Source organism: Sminthopsis crassicaudata, chromosome 3 (assembly GCF_048593235.1).
Source record: "Sminthopsis crassicaudata isolate SCR6 chromosome 3, ASM4859323v1, whole genome shotgun sequence".
NCBI lineage: Eukaryota > Metazoa > Chordata > Mammalia > Dasyuromorphia > Dasyuridae > Sminthopsis > Sminthopsis crassicaudata.
Window position 1 is genome coordinate 608317990 of NC_133619.1, and position 19810 is coordinate 608337799.

At 38.1% G+C, this 19810-nt stretch overlaps 1 protein-coding gene across 3 annotated transcripts; it reads left to right on the forward strand.

Annotated features, from left to right (window-relative positions):
* The first annotated feature begins 3242 nt into the window (after positions 1-3242).
* TEX46 (testis expressed 46) lies at positions 3243-18532 on the forward strand. Of its 3 annotated transcripts, none has more exons than XM_074297630.1 (3): positions 3243-3499; positions 12038-12139; positions 18180-18532. In XM_074297630.1, the coding sequence occupies exons 1-3, from the start codon at positions 3350-3352 to the stop codon at positions 18474-18476; spliced, it is 549 nt and encodes a 182-aa protein (XP_074153731.1). In that variant the 5' UTR covers positions 3243-3349; the 3' UTR covers positions 18477-18532. The 3 variants fall into 3 exon arrangements, 2 of the variants coding, with proteins under 2 accessions (XP_074153731.1, XP_074153732.1); XR_012487598.1 differs by having other exon boundaries at positions 3276-3499; positions 12038-12144; XM_074297631.1 differs by lacking the exon at positions 12038-12139 and having other exon boundaries at positions 3277-3499.
* Positions 18533-19810: the final 1278 nt, after the last annotated feature.

Genomic DNA, 19810 nt, shown 5'->3' on the forward strand with positions numbered 1-19810 from the left:
ACCACCACAAAAAAATACTGCCAAGATTGTTGTAAAAATATTTTTTTTTACCGATTTATTTGAGAGATGTACCTACCAGTAATATAATTGTGTCGAACAGTATGCAGTTTAGTTACTTTTGTTTAGGTTTAGTCAATTTGTTTAGTTAGGTTTAGTCAATTTGTAAAAACAATTATCACATCTTTGCAATGCAATGCTATAAATCAGGACTAAATTTATTGTTTTGTTGATTGTCTAGACTTTAGAAAGTGTTAACAAAAAAGATCAAACTTAAAAGAAATATATTTGCATACATTTCCCCTTCACCGAGTTAAACTTTCACCAGTATTCCCCTTCTTTGATCTAGAAATAGTGCTTATGCAGAAGGGTACAACAGAAGGCTCAGGAAATGAAATTATCACCAGACTGGAGACCTGATAAGTGCATTAGAATGTAAACCACAACTACCATCACTACAACTCCTGCTCCTCCTCCTCCTCCCACCACCACCACCCCACTACTACGGTCGTTGCTACTGCTACTTACTAAATAATTACAATAATAATTGGCATTTATATAGTACATTAACCTTTGCAAAATGCTTTATATCCATTATCTCATTTGGTCCTCATAACATCCCTAAGTATAGATCTGCACTACCTTTCAGAATGGTTGGCCTTTTGTATGCATTCTTTCCTTCTTTCCCTCCCCACCCCCCAGTACAGTAACATTCTATTACATTCCTCTACCACAATCAAAACAGAATTCTGACCAAATAAGAGATAGAAAACATTGTAAAATGTAAAATAAATCACTGATTATATCAAGTTTAAAAGGTTCTGCACAAACCAAAGTAACCTCTTTGGGACAGCAGGAAATTGGGGGGAAATTTTACAGCAAGTATCTCTGATAAAGGCCTAATTTTTAAAAATATATAGAGAACTAAGTTAAATCTGTTAAAAAAAATACTTACCATTTCCCACTTGATAAATGGTTAAGGGATATGAACAGTTTTCAGAAAAAGAAATCAAAGCTATCCATAGTCATATGAAAAAATGCTCTGTCACTATTGATTGAAAAAATTCAAATTAAAGCAATACTGAGTTACTATTCCCCACTTATTAGATTGGCTAATATGATGGAAAAAAAGAATGATAAATGTTGGAGGAGATATAGGAAAATCGAGACACTACTGCACCATTGGTAGAATTGTTGGAACTATACCCAAATCTATATAGCAGTTCTTTTTAGTAGCAAAGAATTGGAATTTGAGGGAATACTCATCAATTGGAAAATGACTAAACAATTTGTAGTATATGATTGTGGTGGAATGCTATTGTGATATAACACATGTTGAGCTTGATGCTCTCAGAAAAACCTGGAGACACTTGCATGAATTGATGCAAAATGAAATGAGTAGAATAAGAAGAAAATTCTACACCGTAACAGCACCATTATGAGATGATCAACTGTGAATGACTTAGTTATTCTAAGCAATATAATGACCTAAGACAACTCCAAAGGATTCATCATGAGAAAGGATATCTCAGAGAAAGAACTGATGGAATCTGAATACAGATCTAAGCATACTTTTAAAACTTTATTTATTTGTTTGTTTATTAATTAATTTATTTATAAATCTTACTATAGGCACATATGCTATTATATAGCAGTATTTATAATATTTATTATTATTATTATTATAACTTTTTATTGACAAAATATATGAATAGGTAATTTTTCCACATTGACCCTTGCAAAAACTTCTGTTCCAACCTTTCCCCTCCTTCCCCCCACCCTCTCCCCAAGATGGCAGGCAGTCCAACTTTAATTATTTTCTTGGATTTTTATTTTGGCCTATGTTTTCTTTTGGAACATGACTAATGTGAAAATATGTTTTGCATGATTACACATGTATAATTTATATCAAATGACTTGTTTTCTCAATGAGGGGGATAAGGAGGGAGGAAGAGAATTTAGAATTCAGTTTTTAAAATGTATGTTGAAAAGAACTTATGATGAAAAAAACTATTTAAATTACCTGCAGAGAAAGAACTGATAAAAATCTAAATTTAGATCGAAGCAGACTTTTTCCTTTTTTTCTTTATTCTATTTCTTCTTCTTTTGGTCTGCATTTTCTTCTACAATGTGGCTAATATGGAAATGTTTTGCATGATTGCACATGTACAATTTTTATCAAAATGTTTGCCTTCTCAAGGGAAGGGAAAGAGGGAGAGAATTTAGAATTCAAAAATTTTAAAATGAATGTTAAAAATTTTATGTCATTGAGAAAAAATTAAATGTTTAAAAAATTGAATACATAGAGGGAGCAGTTTTAAGGAGATTCACTTAGGGTTAAGTGGCAATGCTGGCAATGATTTCTTCATTCAGTAATCCTAAAAACCTTAAGTGAAACCATGTTCTATTTTTTTATCTTACTCTGAAATTTCTTTTGTTTCAAAACTGTTATGAAATAATTATGAAGCAGTTGGAAACTATTGAGGGGAGAGGTCTTTTTTGAGTTGGTAAGAGAAGGCTTGCTACTCAGAAATTTCTGGATTTATCAATAAAACTACATTTTTTACACATTTGATTAAAAGGATTTTTTTTTTCTTTCATGATATGTAATGGGTAATAATTGCATTAGAATTGTCAATAACTGTCTTATCCTTCCTGGATGCTAAACTACATTCGAGTAAGGATCGGGTCTTGATTAAACCTTATAATTTTGCATCCCCTCCCCTAAGTGCCAAGAAAAGGGCTGCATACAATTAGCAAATATTTAATGAATGCTAGAAGAAAATCCTACAAAAGGAAATATGAGAGGAGAATTCAGTTATTCAACCAAACACTTGCTTTGTGTAAGACATCAGGGAAGCAAATGTACCTTTAGCAAAGACCCAGTTGTCAAGGAATTTATAATCTAATCAAGTAGGTCAGAAACGTGACACATCTACTATGTACCAGACACTGTACTAAGTGCTGGACATGCAAAGGAAGACAAAGACAGTCCCTGATTTCAAGAAGGTTATAGTCTAAAGGGGGAGGTAATATGGAATCCACTATATGTACAAACAAACTATATATATAGGATAAGAAGGAAATAATCTGCAGAGGAAAACACTAGAATTAGGGAGGTTGAAAGGCTTCCTATAGAAAGTAGGATTTTAGCATCACTTGAAGGAAGTCAGGAGGCAGAAATGGGGAGGGGTACTGTGTATGATCTAGGAAGGGTGTGGCCCAGCCCAGCCCATGTCACAGAAGCACTTTGTTAGGGATAGGGGGGAGTGAAGAACCAGAGTGGAGATGGGCAGCCACAGAGCCTTCCTGCAAAGCATGCTTCCCTCATCTATTAGGAAGCCTATAGGCAATGATGGATTTATCAGACTCCATATGGACTATTATCGTTTGGCTGCTCAACTACAAGCCAATCTTGCTCCTGGTCCTGATCGTATTGCTGTCGTTTAGCAACTGGTTGGTCAAACAAGACGTCTGGTCAAATAGGACGAAGCATGAGACGGTGAGGGGAAGCTCAGTTGGGGAAGATGTTGGGGATGCTTGAAAAGCAGGGAACGCAGCCAGCTAAGGGAATATTGAGAGGGGATATCTCAAAGGTATGGAGACATACACCTAAGGAAAAAAAAATGCCAGGAGCAGACGGACTAGAGCCATAACTAGTAACAGGGCAAACAGCAAGAAACGCCCTCAAAGCAACCCTGTACTGGGCGAGGTGAAAATAATTAATACACAAAATTTAGACAAATTTAATTGCTCACAAGGGGAAGGGGAATTAGTTGCTACCATAAAAATTCTAGGCCTTCTGGGGCTCATTTTATTCTGCTGTCAAATGAGAGGTTGAACTAGATGGCCTCTGAGATCACTTCTGGCTTTGAAATTCTACGATCTTACACTAAATTTCTAGTGCCCCATGACAAAGCCCCAAGTTACCACATTCTAGTTATGGCTCTAGTGTGGACATAGTTATATTGAGTACAACAATGAACATATCTATTAAGAGAATTTGGAAAGTATTGAATATGGTTGGGAGCTGGAAATAAGCACTTAGAGCTCAGAGGGAATTGAAGATTATCTAATTCAACAGAGGAGGAAATTATGTCTCAGAGAGAGAAAATTATTTGCCAAATGTCAGTGCTAAGAGCCAGGAATCAAACCCACAGTCTCTGACTCCACATCTGTGTTCTTTTCAATACACTCTAGTACCTCCTCTCTGCAAACTCTTGTGCCTGGTGTCCTGAGTGGTGGTGTACATCTTGCCAAGATAGATTGCTCATTGTTGGTAGTCCTTCTGTTAACAGATTTCTTATTGACTTTAAAAAATATTTTTTATTTTATGAAAAGCAAAAGGATCTATCAACTCCTATGTAAATGCTTTTTCTGGTAATTTTGGAAGAGATTATGCCTCTAAGGATGGAAGGTTTCCTACCTGGCAGGTTACTGAGAGGATGGGGAAATGTAAGGAAGAAACACCAACAAATGCATGTTAAGGGCTTATGGGAAACTAGTATTGGATGTGGAATCTACAGTCCCCTGGTTATCCAATCTCAGCAGAAGAACAAAGGAGATCCCTTTAGGTACTCAAGTACAAAATCCTAGCTTCACCCTTGACTTTACCCTCTCCGTCATCCCCTTCCTGTATCCCAGATTGTTGCCTAGTCTTGTCAGTCCTACCTCCTCCACATCTTTTAAATTCATCCCTCCCTTCCACTAATCCTAAACCCTAATCCATCCTCTTATCACTTCTCACATCCCTGCTTCCATAGCTTTTTATCTCTAATTCATCTTCCTTTCAGCTACTAAAATGAGATCCCTATAGCCCAGGTCTGACCATGTCACTCTTCTGCTCCAATTTAATATTTAAAATCTTTTACAATCTGGTTCCAAATTATCTTTACAGGATGATTTCATATCGCTCCTTTTGGCATATATTCTATTTCACCAAAATCATCTTACTTGCTGTTCCCTAAACATGGAATTCTATTTTCTACCTCTTTTCATATGTTTATATTCTCCCAGATCAGGGGTAAGCAATTAAAATAAATTCTCATAGACCACTCTTGACAACTTCAGGAGAATCAAATGTTACTGTTCTTACTGTATGAAATGGCTATGAATAAAGTGTAATTTTTGCTTTGTTCAATCATTAAAATAAAGCAATTCTTGCATTAAAAAAGCAACATAGATCTTGACATTATAAAAGACTTAATCTTATTTGTGGACATTTTGTTTAGCTTTCATCAGCGAGGTGTGGGATCATATAGTTTCTATTACTAGAGAACTGTTAGCCTGTCTTGATGAAGGGAGAGGCTTTCAAGTCACTACAGTCTAGTAGGCAGGAGAACGCTGGTGGGGCACCTTGAAGAGATGAAGTCCAGAAGCTGGTGTCAGGGGTAATATCTAACAGTAAATAGAAGACTGTCAGAGTGAGAAAAGTCCAAGAGAAAAATAAATAGTCACAGGGATGCAAGACCCAGCAGGGAGCAGAAGAGACACAATGTGATGGCCAAGTGTGTCCCCAGACTTGAAGAGTATAACCCACAGGGAACAAGCCCAAAGAGAAGAATATCACAATAACACTGACTTTGCAGTATCAGAGACACATGGGGCCTTTCTATGCAGGTGCCCTGGGTTCTTTACATGATAATCCCATGATAATGTCTATTTGTGAGAAAATATACCTCGAGTTTATAGTAGGGGATGTTCTATCTCTACATTTCTTGCTGGGCTTTTTCATTGATGTTTTTTCCCCTCTGGTCTCACTGTGTCTTCTGACTGACTAGTAAGAAAGAACAACTACATCTGGGGAGAGTTGTGATACAGACCCACAGAGTACCTATGGAGCCACACACAAAAGCATGAGTGCTATGGTTATTGAACTGTGGAGAATCATTTAGGAGAGTCATTTCAGATTTACTGCAAGAATCCTTTAATTTTTTTTATTGGATGATAATTAGAAAAAGGGTTTTCCAACAAAAATATCAATCAAAATATCAATGCTTCAGAGCACTGCATTTTCAAAGCTTAAGCAACATCCTACGCAGATCCAGTAACTGCCCAAATTTCTCTGCCCTGGTACTGTACTACTACATATCCCACCTGTGACATGCTCCAGCCAAGACATAAAAGGTTTATTCTTTTGTGATTCTTCAGGAAAGCTCCCCCCCAAAGCACCATAAAATTTCATACTAAATCCCTTATAGTAGGGATGATAGGCAAAGGCCTGCGCTCCTTTACCACCATACAGCACCTGGATGTTGAGGTCTATGCCATCCCTGTATCATGATCTGCTAATAGTGCTCTGGGCTCTCTTCTGACCTCGGTCATTCCTTTGGCTGGGAAAGGACTTGAATTTTCTTACTCATTCTTGATCATCATCAACATCATCATCATCATCATCATCACTACTACCTCCAGAGGATTTAAACATAGCCGGGTAATAAACTTTTCTCACATGGAAATGAAGCTGGGCCTGGAGACTCCACCAGAAAGATCTTATACATTTTGCCTCAGTTTTCTCTGGATATCTGATATTAAGTGGATGAATATATAATGAAGGGCTCAAGGAAGTGATATAATCCAAGAAGAGAGAGAATGAATCCTTAAGTTCAAGTTTGGCTCCTTAGATGAAATTTGCTACTGATACTGGTGGAAGTTGGTGCTATAGGATGGAGTGACCTTACTGGTCCAAAACTGATCTCACATATAGCATCCTAGAGGACTGGATATGGTCCAGCTCACCTTGGTTTATGACCATGATAGCACTATATCATAACTTTGGACAATGAAAAAGTCAAGAAAGGATATTTAATTTGTAAGAAGTAGATTTTAATGGTCCCAAATGGTTATGCACACAAACCACATGCAAAAGCTCTTCCTGCCTTTAAGAATCTTACAATCTAATGAGGAAATAACATGTAAATAAATATACAATATGCAGAAAATTGGAAATAATGAACAGAGGGAAAATATTAGAATTATTAAGGATTTGGGAAGGCTTCCAAAAAAGATTGGATTTCAGGCGAAGCTCAGAAAAAACAGGAAAGTCAGTAGGTGGAATTGAGGAGAGAGAGAATTCCAGATATGAAGGACAACCAGGAAAAAACACATGCAGAGTGGAGAGATGGAGTGTCTTATCTATGGAATATCTGGGAAGCCAGCATCACTGGCTCAAAGAACATAAGATCTCAGGAAATAAGGTGTAAGAAGACTGGAAATGGAAAAGAAGACTAAGTTATGTAGAATTTTTAATGTCAAATAGTGCTTTTCTGCATTTGATCATAGCATAGGTTGCTACTGGAGTTTATTGAGGAAGAAGAATGACTTGATTAGACTTGTGCTTTATGAAAATCACTGTAGGAATAGAGGGAAAAATGAAAGGGAATTTGTTACCTATGGAACAGGCATTCCAGAGGGCACAGCAGAAAGTCTGGGTAGCGTTAGAATGAAATTTTGGTGTAGGAAGGTTGAGGGAGACGATAATAAGGAGTCAAATGATGGAAAGTAGAGAATGGGATTTGGATGATGACTCACATGGAGTTCAGAGTCACTGGGACATGAAGGTAAATGATCAAATGTGAGGATATTCATCATTTAGTGTAGATTGCCACTCCTCTTTTCCACAGAAGTTGAAAATCAGGCTGGAAGCTCGTACAATATGAGATATATGCCTCAGTTTCCTCATTAAAAATAAACTTTTTATTTTCAAAACATATGCATTCAACATTAACTTTTTTTCTTTTGCTAAGGCAATTGGGATTAAGTGATTTGGCTAGGGTCACACAGCTAGGAAGTGTTAAGTGTCTGAGGCTAGAGCATTCGCTCTTGCAAAACCTTGTGTTCCAAATTGTCTTCTTCCTTACTTTTCTCCATCCCCTCCCCTAGACAGCAAGTATTTCAATATATGTTAAACATGTGCAATTCTTCTACACATATTTCCACAATTATCATGCTGCACAAGAAAAATTAGATCAAAAAGGGGAAAAATGAGAAAGAAAACAAAAAGAAGCAAGCCCCAAAGTGAAAATACTATGTTGTGATCCTCATGTAGTCCTCATAGTCCTCTCTCTGGATGCAGATGGCTCTCTCCATTACAAGTCCATTGGAACTGGCCTGAATTACTTCATTATTGTAAAGAGTCAAGTCCATCAGAATTGTGTATTGTATAATCTTGTTACTGTTATGTACAATGTTCTCTTGATTTTTTTTTCTCTTTTTTTTTAATTTTTTATTTTATTTTATAATTATAACATTTTTTGACAGTACATGTTTTCTTGATTTTACTAACTTCACTTAGTATGAGTTCATGTAAGTCTCTCCAGGCCTCTCTGAAATCATTCTGCTGGTCATTTCTCACAGAAAATAGTATTCCATAGCATTCATATGCCACAACTTATTTATTCATTCCCCAGCTGATGGGCATCCACTCAGTTTCCAGTTCCTTGCCACTACAAAAAGGGCTTCCACAAACATTTTTGCACATGTAGCTTCCTCATTTGTAAAACGAGTACATAATAGTACTTTAAATGAGATATTTGTGAAGGATTTTGCAAATCTTAAAGTGCTATATAAATACTATTATTATTGTCCTCTATTTGGTACGGTATTATGGGACAAGCATTTTTCTGTATGTGGATTCCATACCAGAATCCAATCTGACCACGGTATGGATTTTGAAAACAGATAGCTTAAAGAGATTTTAGCCTTGTCAGGAATCAAGTCTAGAATTATATTCTATCATCCTCAGGGAGACCCAGAACAAAGCACATTGAATACTGTATGTACTGTGTATAGTGCTGCCAAGAATGTTACAGAATTTATACTCCATAAATCTCAATGTCTAGGCAAGGACCAAATTTGCTTAATGATGTGTTTTGGAGTCATAATAGATGGGAAAAATATGGAGACTCATAGTAAATGGGGAAAATATGGAGACTCGTAGTAAATGGGGAAAATACAGAGACTCATAGTCAGTCTATCACTGCACTGAAAAATTGGTTGAAAGAGCCCAGCCAGCTATGGTTTTAATCTGGAAAAGCAGCAATAAGCACAAGGAATGGTGTGTCACTTGAGTTTACTGTCAACATCTTCACTGAGAGGATGGATTTCTACTAAAATTTAGCATGTATAGTACACACAGTAAGGTGATCAAGAAGCTTTTATTAAGTACTTATGGTATGCCAGGTATCATAAGAGTTACTCCCAGGATACAAAGAATAAAAAGAAACATTCAGTGTCCTTAAGAGTTTACATTCTATCTAATAGATGCAAGATGACAGACTGAGGAGAAATCATTTTATCTGAAAAATTTGAAAAATTAAGCAATTTGCCAGACTTTTTAGTGGAGCATCTGTAAAAATGAGGGGATTGGTCTCCATGAGCTCTGAATTTCCTTTCAGCTATCATCCTAAAGGTAGCCCCAGAGAACAGCTGGAACCCTGCAAACACAATCTCTTACACTCCTCCATTTCCTGTTGAGGAGTTTGTCAGACTTCCTTCTGAGTAGAAGGAAAGGCAAGATGGAGAGGTAACCAAATGGCCTTGGGGGAGAAGATCCTGATTACCAGTTGTGGAGAGACTGTCAGAGCCTGATAACAGCTCAGAATGTGCTGACTCATAAGAGGAAGAAACTGGATGTTGCAATCTATCAGAGCTGGGGAACTCGCCCAAGATTCTCCCAGCCCCAAGAGGACCTTTCCTTATACAAGGGGGAGGGATGAACCTCGGAACAGCCCCTTTCTTTGCTAATGCTCCAGTCATGGAGGCTCTAAATAAAGAGAGAGGATATGCGCATCATCTAAGGAGAGTGACATCCTTATCCATTCTCCTGCTCAGCAAGGTTCTCCTGGCCAGGGGATGGGAAAATGCTGCCAGGTGGCCTGGGCCAGCCACAGGCTTAGGCTGAGATCCCGTTTGAGTGTAGTCAGCCAAGCCAGGGATTATTACTTTAGAAGAAATCAGACAACAAGTGGGTCTTCACTCGATATGTGTTTTGTGGTTTATCAAAAGAGTATATATATATATATATGTATATATAAATATATATGTGTGAAAGTCAATATTGCATTATGACTTTATGTGTTTGCTATGCAATATGCTTTTATAAAAATAAATGTATACGAATATTTTTTCTACATCTCCTAAATTTCTTCTTATATTCTTTCTCTGCTCCCTCTCAAAAAATCATTCTTCATGACAAAGATTTTTTTTCAACAAATTAAAAAAAAGAAAGAGAAAAAAAAAGAAACAAAACTGATCAATGCATTTAAAAAAAATCACAATATATGCAGTGTTACACATCTAGAGACTTCTCCCAGCAACCCCCACCCAGCTCTGCAAAGGAATGGAAAGAGCGTTTTCTCATATTTCTTCTTTGGGGCTGAATTTATTCTTTGCAGTTTTATGTAATATATGTTCACAGCTGTGGTTCACAGCTTCTTTGTTCTTTGTATTAGCCAGGGGTATACTAGAGCCAAGTTCTAAAGAGTTGATTGTTGAATTTTCATTTTGAGTATTTTTACCATGGAAATTGACAAAGACTACACATTAGGACTTGGTTTATTATATTAATGATTGCTTAGACTGAAGAAAACGATGGAGAAATGTTAATTATGAGCAGTAAACTAAACAGTGTCATAGATACATTTTTTTTTTTTTTTTTTTTTTTTTTTTTTTTTGTGGAGGGCTGGTTGTTAAACATTTATCAGCACACTCCCATATGTCAGGCACAGTCCAATATGCAATGTTGTGTGTGTTCTCCTGCCATATGTATATGTAATATATTTCTGTAATTAATCTCTGAATTTCATCAGTAGCCCTTTATATATTGCTCTGTTTTATACTACATGGAGATTTGTATCTTTGCTTTGATACAGGATTTGGGTACAGTGAATAGAGCACTGGGCTTGGAGTCAGGAAGATCCGAATTCAAATCTGACCTCAGACATTTATTAGCTATGTGTGACCCTGGGCAAGTCACTTAACCCTGTTTGTCTCAGTTTCCTCATCTGTAAAATGAACTGGAGGAGGAAATGGTAAATTACTCCAGTATTATTGCCAAGCAAATCCCAAATGGGAACATTACTGAAAAACAACGGAACAACAAAAAAAAAAATTATGTTCATCACATGAACCCAAGTTAGAGGTATTCAGTTCTAATTTGAATGCTACATGTTAAGTACTTTTATAACATGGTATTACTTGGAAAGAATGCTGGATTTGAAGTCAGAGTACTTGGGTTTTAATCCTTATCCGACCACCTGTGTGATTAGGGAAGTCACAACTCCTCAAGCTCTCATTTTCCTCATCTATCAAATTAGGGAAAGTTGAGGCAGATAGTCTCCAAGGCTTCTTGGTTCTATGATTCCCTATCACCACTAATTATTTTTCAGTTTATGTTGCTTATTATGTAGGTTTCTAGATATTTGAATGGATACCATGTGATTTATTAGGGCTGCAATTTTTCTCCTCTTCAGGGGAGAATGTTGGGAAACTGGATTTTTTGCTTTCTAAAATACACTAATAAACCCATGCAGTTTTCTGCTGACAATATAATAATAAAGGCAGGAGCAAGGGGTAGGTAGTTAGAAAATAAGGACTTTGTCGCCTTAACTTTTGCTCTAACTCAAACTGATTTTCATAGCAGATCAGAAAGGATCTTGGGAAATTCTAACCCGAAGTCAGGCATGGGACAGAGATACAAAGGTTAAAAGACTTAATCTTATCCTGAAATCACCCTGTCTGTTTTTTGTTAGCTGGTGGTTTCTGGTTTCTGACTATAACTAAAAAGCTATCAGTCTGCCCTGGTGAGGGAAAAGATTTTTTAGTAACAGAATCTTAGCTGACTGAGATAAGTGGTAGATGTCCCTAAAGAGATGAAGTCCAGAAGCTGGTGGTGGGGAACAATACCTAGCAGCCACTAGGAGAGCAGAAGAATGGGCAGAGGCACAAAGAAAGAGATAGACAGGAACAGAGACACACAGAGACAGAGAGAGATGGGGGTCTTGGAGAAGAGCAGCAGAGACATTAACCATGTAATGCTCAGGAGCGTGCTCAGCGTAGAGCAGTGCCCTGCAGAGAGCAAGTCCAGAGAGAAAAGAATTGTGACATCCCGAGAAGATACAAGCGACCCTGCTACACTGGAAATGTGAGGTGACCCTCTATGTCTTTTCTCAATTGTTTGTGTTCTATGTAAACTCCTAAATGAAAGCACTGACCACACATATAACTTGGCTCTGTGTCCTGACACCCTTCCTACTGCTGGGGTGTGTAATTGTGGGAAACGTTGCCCCTGATTTATTGTGGGGGAGACTCTGTTGCAATTTTTCTTACTATGCTATTTAATTTGGAAATAACTGTGCCCTTGGGGGGACAAGTAAAGGTAGACACAGATGGAGGAACTTAAAAGCTGTGGCTTTCAGTGGGTGTGGGTCTCTTTTGGGGAGTTCCTTGTCTAAGGAGGCTACACATATTTAGTATACATCAGGGGTTCTCAAACTACGGCCTGAGGGTCACATGCGGCCTGCTGAGGACGTTTATGTGGGTTATGGAAAATGGGCTGAGGGGCGGAGACAGAGTGGGAGCTTTTGATTTTACTGTAGTCGTTCCTCCCACAGTCTGAGGGACAGGGAACTGGCCGCTATTTAAAAAGTTTGAGGACCACTGATATACATTATAGTATTCAAAAGCCACTAGCATTGAATAGCATTCAAATGTCACCATGGATAGAGCCTGGGCTTGAACTCAAAAAGACTTGAGTTAAAACCTAACTTTAGATACTAGCTCTGTAACACTGGACAAGTTACTTACCCTTTGCCTCAGTTTCCCCAACTGTAAAATGGAGGACCATGTAAAATAATAATAAAAAGCATTTAGCACATAGTAGGTATCTGATAAATGTAGTCTCTTCCTTCCACTCCCTCCACCTCTCCCCCAGCTTTTGTATCTCTTTGAATGCTTGTTGTTTTCCCTGGATAAAATGTAAGCAACTTTTGAGCACTGCTTATTTTTTGTCTTTCTGATCTAAGTGATACAGTAGGGACTTAATAAATGCCCACTTGAATTAAGAAGATGAAGTTTTTTTTAGAGGGCCAAGTTAATTCCCCCATTTGGTACCTCCTGAATGTGGGATTTTTAATCTTCTCAAGCCTTAGCTTCCTCAATTACAAAATGAAGATAAACATACGTGTGCTCCCTATCTTAAAGGAAAGCTCCCTGTGAATTGTAAACTGACAATGAAAATAGATAATCTTTAGGGATCCCATTGACATCATAGATTTCAGGAGTGGACTTCTTCTAGAACAGGGTTTCTTAAACTTTTTCTACTCATATCCCCTTTTTGCTGGAGAAATTTTTATGTGACATTGGCTATATAGGCATAGGTATACAAATGAAACATTTACGATGATATCATAAAAAGACTTATTTTAAAATAATTCTTTGGAATATATATAATTTTATCATTTATTAAAGGTAAAAGCAAACTTGTGTGCTATGACATACAGATGTGCTTGTTTATTTTTACATACAAAATTAAATCTTGGCTCTCAATATTCAACATTGTTGATGTAGAGTATTTTACTGTTGCCAATTTTTTGCAACAATCAGTTATGTAATTCTAGAATTCTAAACCCTAAACCCAGAACCCTAAATGAGCAACCCACAATTTATTTTTATTTTATTTATTTATTTTTAATTAAATTTTTTTTTATTTTATAACTTTTTTTTTTGAGTACATATGCATGGGTAACTTTTTACAACATTATCCCTTGACAATCACTTCTGTTCCGATCTTTCCCTTCCTTCCCTCTATCCCTTCCCCTAGATGGCAGGCAGTCTTATACATGTTAAATATGTTATAGTATATCCTAGATACAATATATGTGTGCAGAACTGAATTTCTTGTTGCATAGGAAGAATTGGATTCTGAAGGTAAAAAATAACCTGGGAAGAAAAAATAAAAATGAAAACAGTTTACACTCATTTCCCAGTGTTCCTTCTCTGGGTGTAACTGATTCTGTCCATCATTGATCAATTCAACCCACAATTTAATAAGCTTTTTTTTCCTAGACCATTTGTCTTTTCCCTCAATTATATGTTATCATTTCTAATCTAGGGAAATCCCTCCAAAAATCAGCTAGAGAAAATGGCAGCTGGGTATTAGGAGATGGCATTATCAACCTGCCACTCTTGTTATACCAAGTTGAGGGGGGTCAGAGTCCCTTAAGGGAAAAGCCCTCTGGGGATTGGACCCAAATCTTATGGAGCTCTAGGAGAGTTATATGTGCATCTTCCCTGCCACAGCAAAGACCCTATACCTCCTTCCCTCTAGTTACTATGGTTAGGCCTTTCCCAGGGCCCAACTTTTTTTTACCATCCTACTTTCTATTATTCCAGGCTTTTATTTAGAATTATAAACTGCAAAAGAGATGCCAAATATGAAAGGAGTTTCCTCACCTGGAAGTTCCCTACACAAAAGATGCTATCCTCATTCCTAATTATAATAGTTAAGTAGGTATCATAGTTTAAACATTAAAAAATAATATACTAATAACAATTAAATGGAAAAATACATATATAACATTACATTCATACATCAAAAAGTACAGAATCACTTTATATGGGGCTCAACAATGAATTATATATAGCTATATTAGTCATCACTTTTTCTGCAACATCTTAATTTAGCCAACTTACAATTTTGAGTTGTTAAATTCCTTCAGGTGTGCCCAACTCTTTGTGACCCTCATTTATGTGTTTTTTTTTTTTTGGCAAAGATACCAGAAGGGTTTGCCATTTTTTCTCAATTACAGATGAGGAAACTGAGGCAAACAGAGTTAAGTGATTGGCTAGGGTCACATAGCTAGTAAGTGTCTGAGGTCAGATTTGAATTCAGGAAGAAGCTGAATCTCCTTGACTTCAGGCCCAGAGCTCTGTGCATTATGGCGTCACTTAACTGCCTCTGTCGGACTGACAAAGTGCTTTCTTCACAATATTCTTGGGCTGTCTGCAGCCTATTTCCCCTCATTTTATTCTTGAGGAAACTGGTTCAGAGGATGCTGGCAGGCCCAGGGGAAAATGGAGCATCTTTTGCCAAAGTGCTTGTATCGTCAGCCTGGGCAAACAAAATTCCAACTTATTTTCAAGTCACTGGAGGTAGCAAAAAAGATGGAAACCTGTAACATCTTTGGCAGAGAAGGAGCAGAATATTATATTATGTTATTGCTATTGAGTCATGTCTGACTCCTTGTGACTTATTTGGGGTTTTGTTGGAAAACATAGTGGAATGGTTTGCTATTTTGTTCTCCAATTCATTTTACAGATGAGGAAACTGAGGCAGACAGGGTGAAATGACTTGCCCAGAATCATGCAGCTAGGGCACTCTCTTCACTGTACCATCTGGCTAATTAGGAGTTGGAGGAAATCACTCAAATTCTAGCTTTGGTAGGATTATGTCCCTTTGCCCTTTCTAAGCCTTTGTCTTTATCTATAAAATGAGGCATTTGGAGTAGATCAGGGGCTTTTAACCTGGAACCTGAATTTTAAAAATAAATATTTTGAAAACTGAATTTTACATAATTTCCCCCTTTATAATCCTATTAATTTTATTATACACCTTCTTCTGAGAAGGAATGCTAAGGCTTCACCAGAGTGTCAAAGGGTGGATCAAAACATTAGGAATGTTAAGGATCCCTGGAATCTAGAAGATTACTGAGGCAGAAAAGGTCTAACACATATGTGTACCTGTCCCAACCTATATTGTATATAGTATATATATATATATATATAAATATATATATATACATACATATATATATATATATGATATATATTGAATATAATATATATTCAGTACATTGATATATATATCACATATATATATATTTAGTGTATTTAGTGTATACATATACACATACATACACATATAAATGTAAATATATGTACACATTTATATTTATAAATATATACTCATATATTTATATTTGCATTTATTTATATATGTGTATATGTATATATATATATATATTTATATCTCAGAGGTGTCAAACTCACTGCTTCTGCTATTGAAAAAGTCTCTGGGGTAGGCTGAACAAGAAATTTTAATAAAATAAATAAAAATACAACACAGCATCAATAATGTTAATTTGTGGTTTTCTATCTCCCCACTGGAATATAAGCTCTTGGAAGTCAGATTCTGTTTTCTCTTTGAATCCTTAGTGCTTAGCACAATGCCCCAGCATATAGTAAGCAACTAAATGTCTGTTGAATGAGAAATTGGTGGATTTTATGTTCTCAGGTCTTGAAGAAGGCCATAACATCAGGGAGGGATGCCAAAACATGCAAGTGAGCTGGATTGAAGCGAGGGAGGGCTGTGCAAGATCACCTGCCTCACTTTCTCCTCCAGAGCCATCTGGGTCCAGATATTGATCATGGAGATGGCCCTGGATGCAGTGGGAAACCTTGGCCTTTTTAAGTTAAAGTTTTTTTCTGGATTTCAGTTTGAGGCAACTGTGGGATTGTGACATTGTATAATAAGTGCTGATAAAAGAGCTAAGTCAGAATTGACAATTTATCATGCTTAAGTAGCCTTTGCAAAGTGCTTTTTCATATCCATCTTCTTATCAGATGCAGCCTTTGCAAAGTGTTTTCATATCCATATTCTCATCTGATGTTCTCAAATGTCCTATGAACGAGACAGGGAAATTAATATTAACATCATGTCATGAAATTGTAATTTGAAATCACACCAGTCAAAGGAGATAGTTGCAAAAGCACTTGGCTCAGTGTGTGGCACTCAGCAGGTGCTTAATAAATGCTTGTTCACCCCCATCCTGACTCCAAGCCTTTTGTAGAGGCCCAGAGAGGACTAATACTTTGCTTGAGATCACGGATGTGGCTGAATGGGGTTTTGTACCTGGAACCTGGAAGCTAAGAGGGGAGAGGTGGGTAGTATATATTTTTTATATTTTTATTTTTTGCAAACAATTGAGATTAAGTGACTTGTCCAAGGTCACCCAGCTAGTAACTGTCAAGCCACTAAAGCTGGATTTGAACTCAGGTCCTCCTGAGGGTTGCTACTCTATTCACTGTGCCACTTAGCTGCCCCCTCGGGTATCTTTTGGACAGTCCCTTTGCTGTCCCAGAAAGCTGTCCTCTCGCTCTTTGCGTTTGTCCATTTCTGGAGAACACACTTTCTTTTTTTCTCTGCTTCTTATACTTCCCAGCGTACATTAAAGCTTAGTCCCAACCCCTACCCTCCATGAAGTCCTCCCTTAACCCTACTCCTAGCTGCAGTAGACTCCACACTGCTGACCCTGGTAAAACTATTTTCTGTAAAAAATTGGAACTCAAACTCTTATAAAAATGAACATTGAAAATTACATGAAATTGGAAAAATAAAATACTATTGAAATAGTTTTTTAAAAACCAACTATCTTCTATTTATTGGAACACTTTTTGGTATTTATGCCGTGTTATTTGCCCCAGTAGAGTACAAAGTCCTCAAAGCTTCTCTATCCCCAGCACAGCGCTTGACACATAGTGGGTGGGCATTTCATAAATGCTGGCTGAATGAATGGGTGGATGAGTTAGATTCAGAAGAGTGAGATTATCCAGTCCATCCCCTTCTTTTTACAGATAAGGTAGAAAGACATTTGTTGATTTATTTAACTTTTCCTCCAATGTCCTTCCTTGGCACTATATTTCCCAACCTATGATTTCATTGGTTGTTCAACAGCTGCCGGTCTTGGCTGACAAGAGCCATGATAGGGGCTGGGTATGGGGAAGGACGTTTGCTCTTCTGCAAGTTCCTTATGAGACTTCCCTCAGCTGTCATCTCAGAATCCATGACCCTCTCCTCCAACCTGACTGACACCTTCCCTTCTTGCCGCTCCTCCCATAGCAATGAGAGTTAACCTCTTCCAAGAGATTTGCATGTTCCATCTCCACCTGCTGCACTTCTGGGCCTGGGGATCCCCACAACGTGCCTCTCACAGGGACCCCCAAGGTTAGGGGTGACGGCATTGGAAGGTGATGATGGAGGGGGGATCCTGAATCTTTCCCTCCTCTTCCTCCCCCCCCCCCCAGTTTACCCTGGATGCCAGAATTCCTTATTGTAGCTCTGGCTACGTCTCTGTTTATTCCTATAAACTAAGCTTTCATCTTTCTGGGGGGCTGGGGCATCTTAGGAGTATGTAGAAAATCCCAAGGTGTCTGAGTGTTCCAACGGCAGCGCCATTCTCACCGCTAAGGAAGTCGACAAGATGCACGCCTGCTTTGCTGTCCAAGACAAGCTCATGGAGCGGCTCATGTTCAACGAGATGAAGCTGAAAGTGTTAGAGAATCAGATGTTCATTGTTTGGAATAAAATGAACTTCAAGAAGAGGTGCCAGAGCCGGGTTCCTTGCTCAGCCAAGTTCCTCTCAAGGCGAAATGCCTTCTCCTCTGCCTCTGGCTTCAGCTCCAATTCCCATGGGCCTTGCTGACTTCCCCCCCTCATTTCCCCCTTTCCCCCAAGTGATTAGTAAAACTTAATGAGAGATGCTCGCCTTCTTTTGAGTAAACTTAAACCTGGCAGGTGATAGGGAGTGGGCCAGGAGAAAGGCCTTCTCAAGGGCAATCCCTGACTATTTTGAGGTCCGGGACCCAGCTGGAGCCCCTGCCCAAGGAGTCCTGGGGGAGATCTAAGGAGGCAGGGGTTTGGGGAGGACAGAGGATGTCCTGGGGAAAAGTGCAGGAAAATCTGTCTGGGAAAGTCCCCTAGAAAAAGGTAGGGAGTTCTGGGGAAAAGCCCATGAGCAGCAATGGGGATGAGTCATAGGAAGCTCTTGTGTTCCGGGGGATCTCCTAGGGAGGGGGAAAACAACAGGGGAGGCCCTGGAGGGACACTAGGGAAAGCAAGACATGTGGGGAGCTGTTAAATTCTGGGGAGGAGGAGGAGGAGATCAGGATGGGAAGCCACTTGGAAAAGAAATCTTCGGAGGAGGGGGAGTGCTCCGGGGAAACGGAAGGAGACTGGAAAGGGGGAGAAGGCTGCTGGGATGAAGACTTGGGAGAAATCCTAGCATAGGGGGTCATAGATTTGGGGCCAGAAGGGGACTTAGGAGTGATAGAGTCCTACCTTCTCATATTTCAGCCCCAGAGTGCTTAAGTGATTTTCATAGGTTTAGAACTCCTGAGGTCAGGAGATCCACCAGCCTGAGCTTCTCTTAGAGCAGGGAGGCCAGGCAGGGAGCATCAGTCCTAGCTGACACTAATATTTTCTATTTGAATGACCTCGGTGTCAAATCACTGATTTTCTCGGATACTCAGTTTTCTGTCTTGGAAAAATCAGGGGATTGACCGAATAGTGTCTGAAATATCTTTCTGTGGTAAATCCTATGATATCTCAGGGATATCATAGTAAATATACTATGTATAAAATATACCAGTAAAATTCAGAAAGCTAATAAGTCTTATTGAAAGAAAGTATATACATATAGTGTATATCTGTACACACATTCACATGTATATATTTTTCCTCATCCTAATTTCAGATCATTCTTCTACTTAATATCTCGTGCTAGAATCCTTCTTTCTCCTGAAGAATTTGGGAATGTAAAGCAGTGTGACACAGTGGAAAAAGCATGAAATTAAAAATTTGAAGTTTGTAAAATTAAAAATTTGACTCCAGGGAAAGGATGAAAACACTTCCTTGCTTCTCTTCTTTGTAGAGATAGGGGACAGTGGGTATATAAAGTCTGACTCAAGTGATTATGCTGGTTCATTTTCCTGACATGCTCTCTCTGTCTCTCACCCTCCCTTTTTCTTTCTTTCTTTC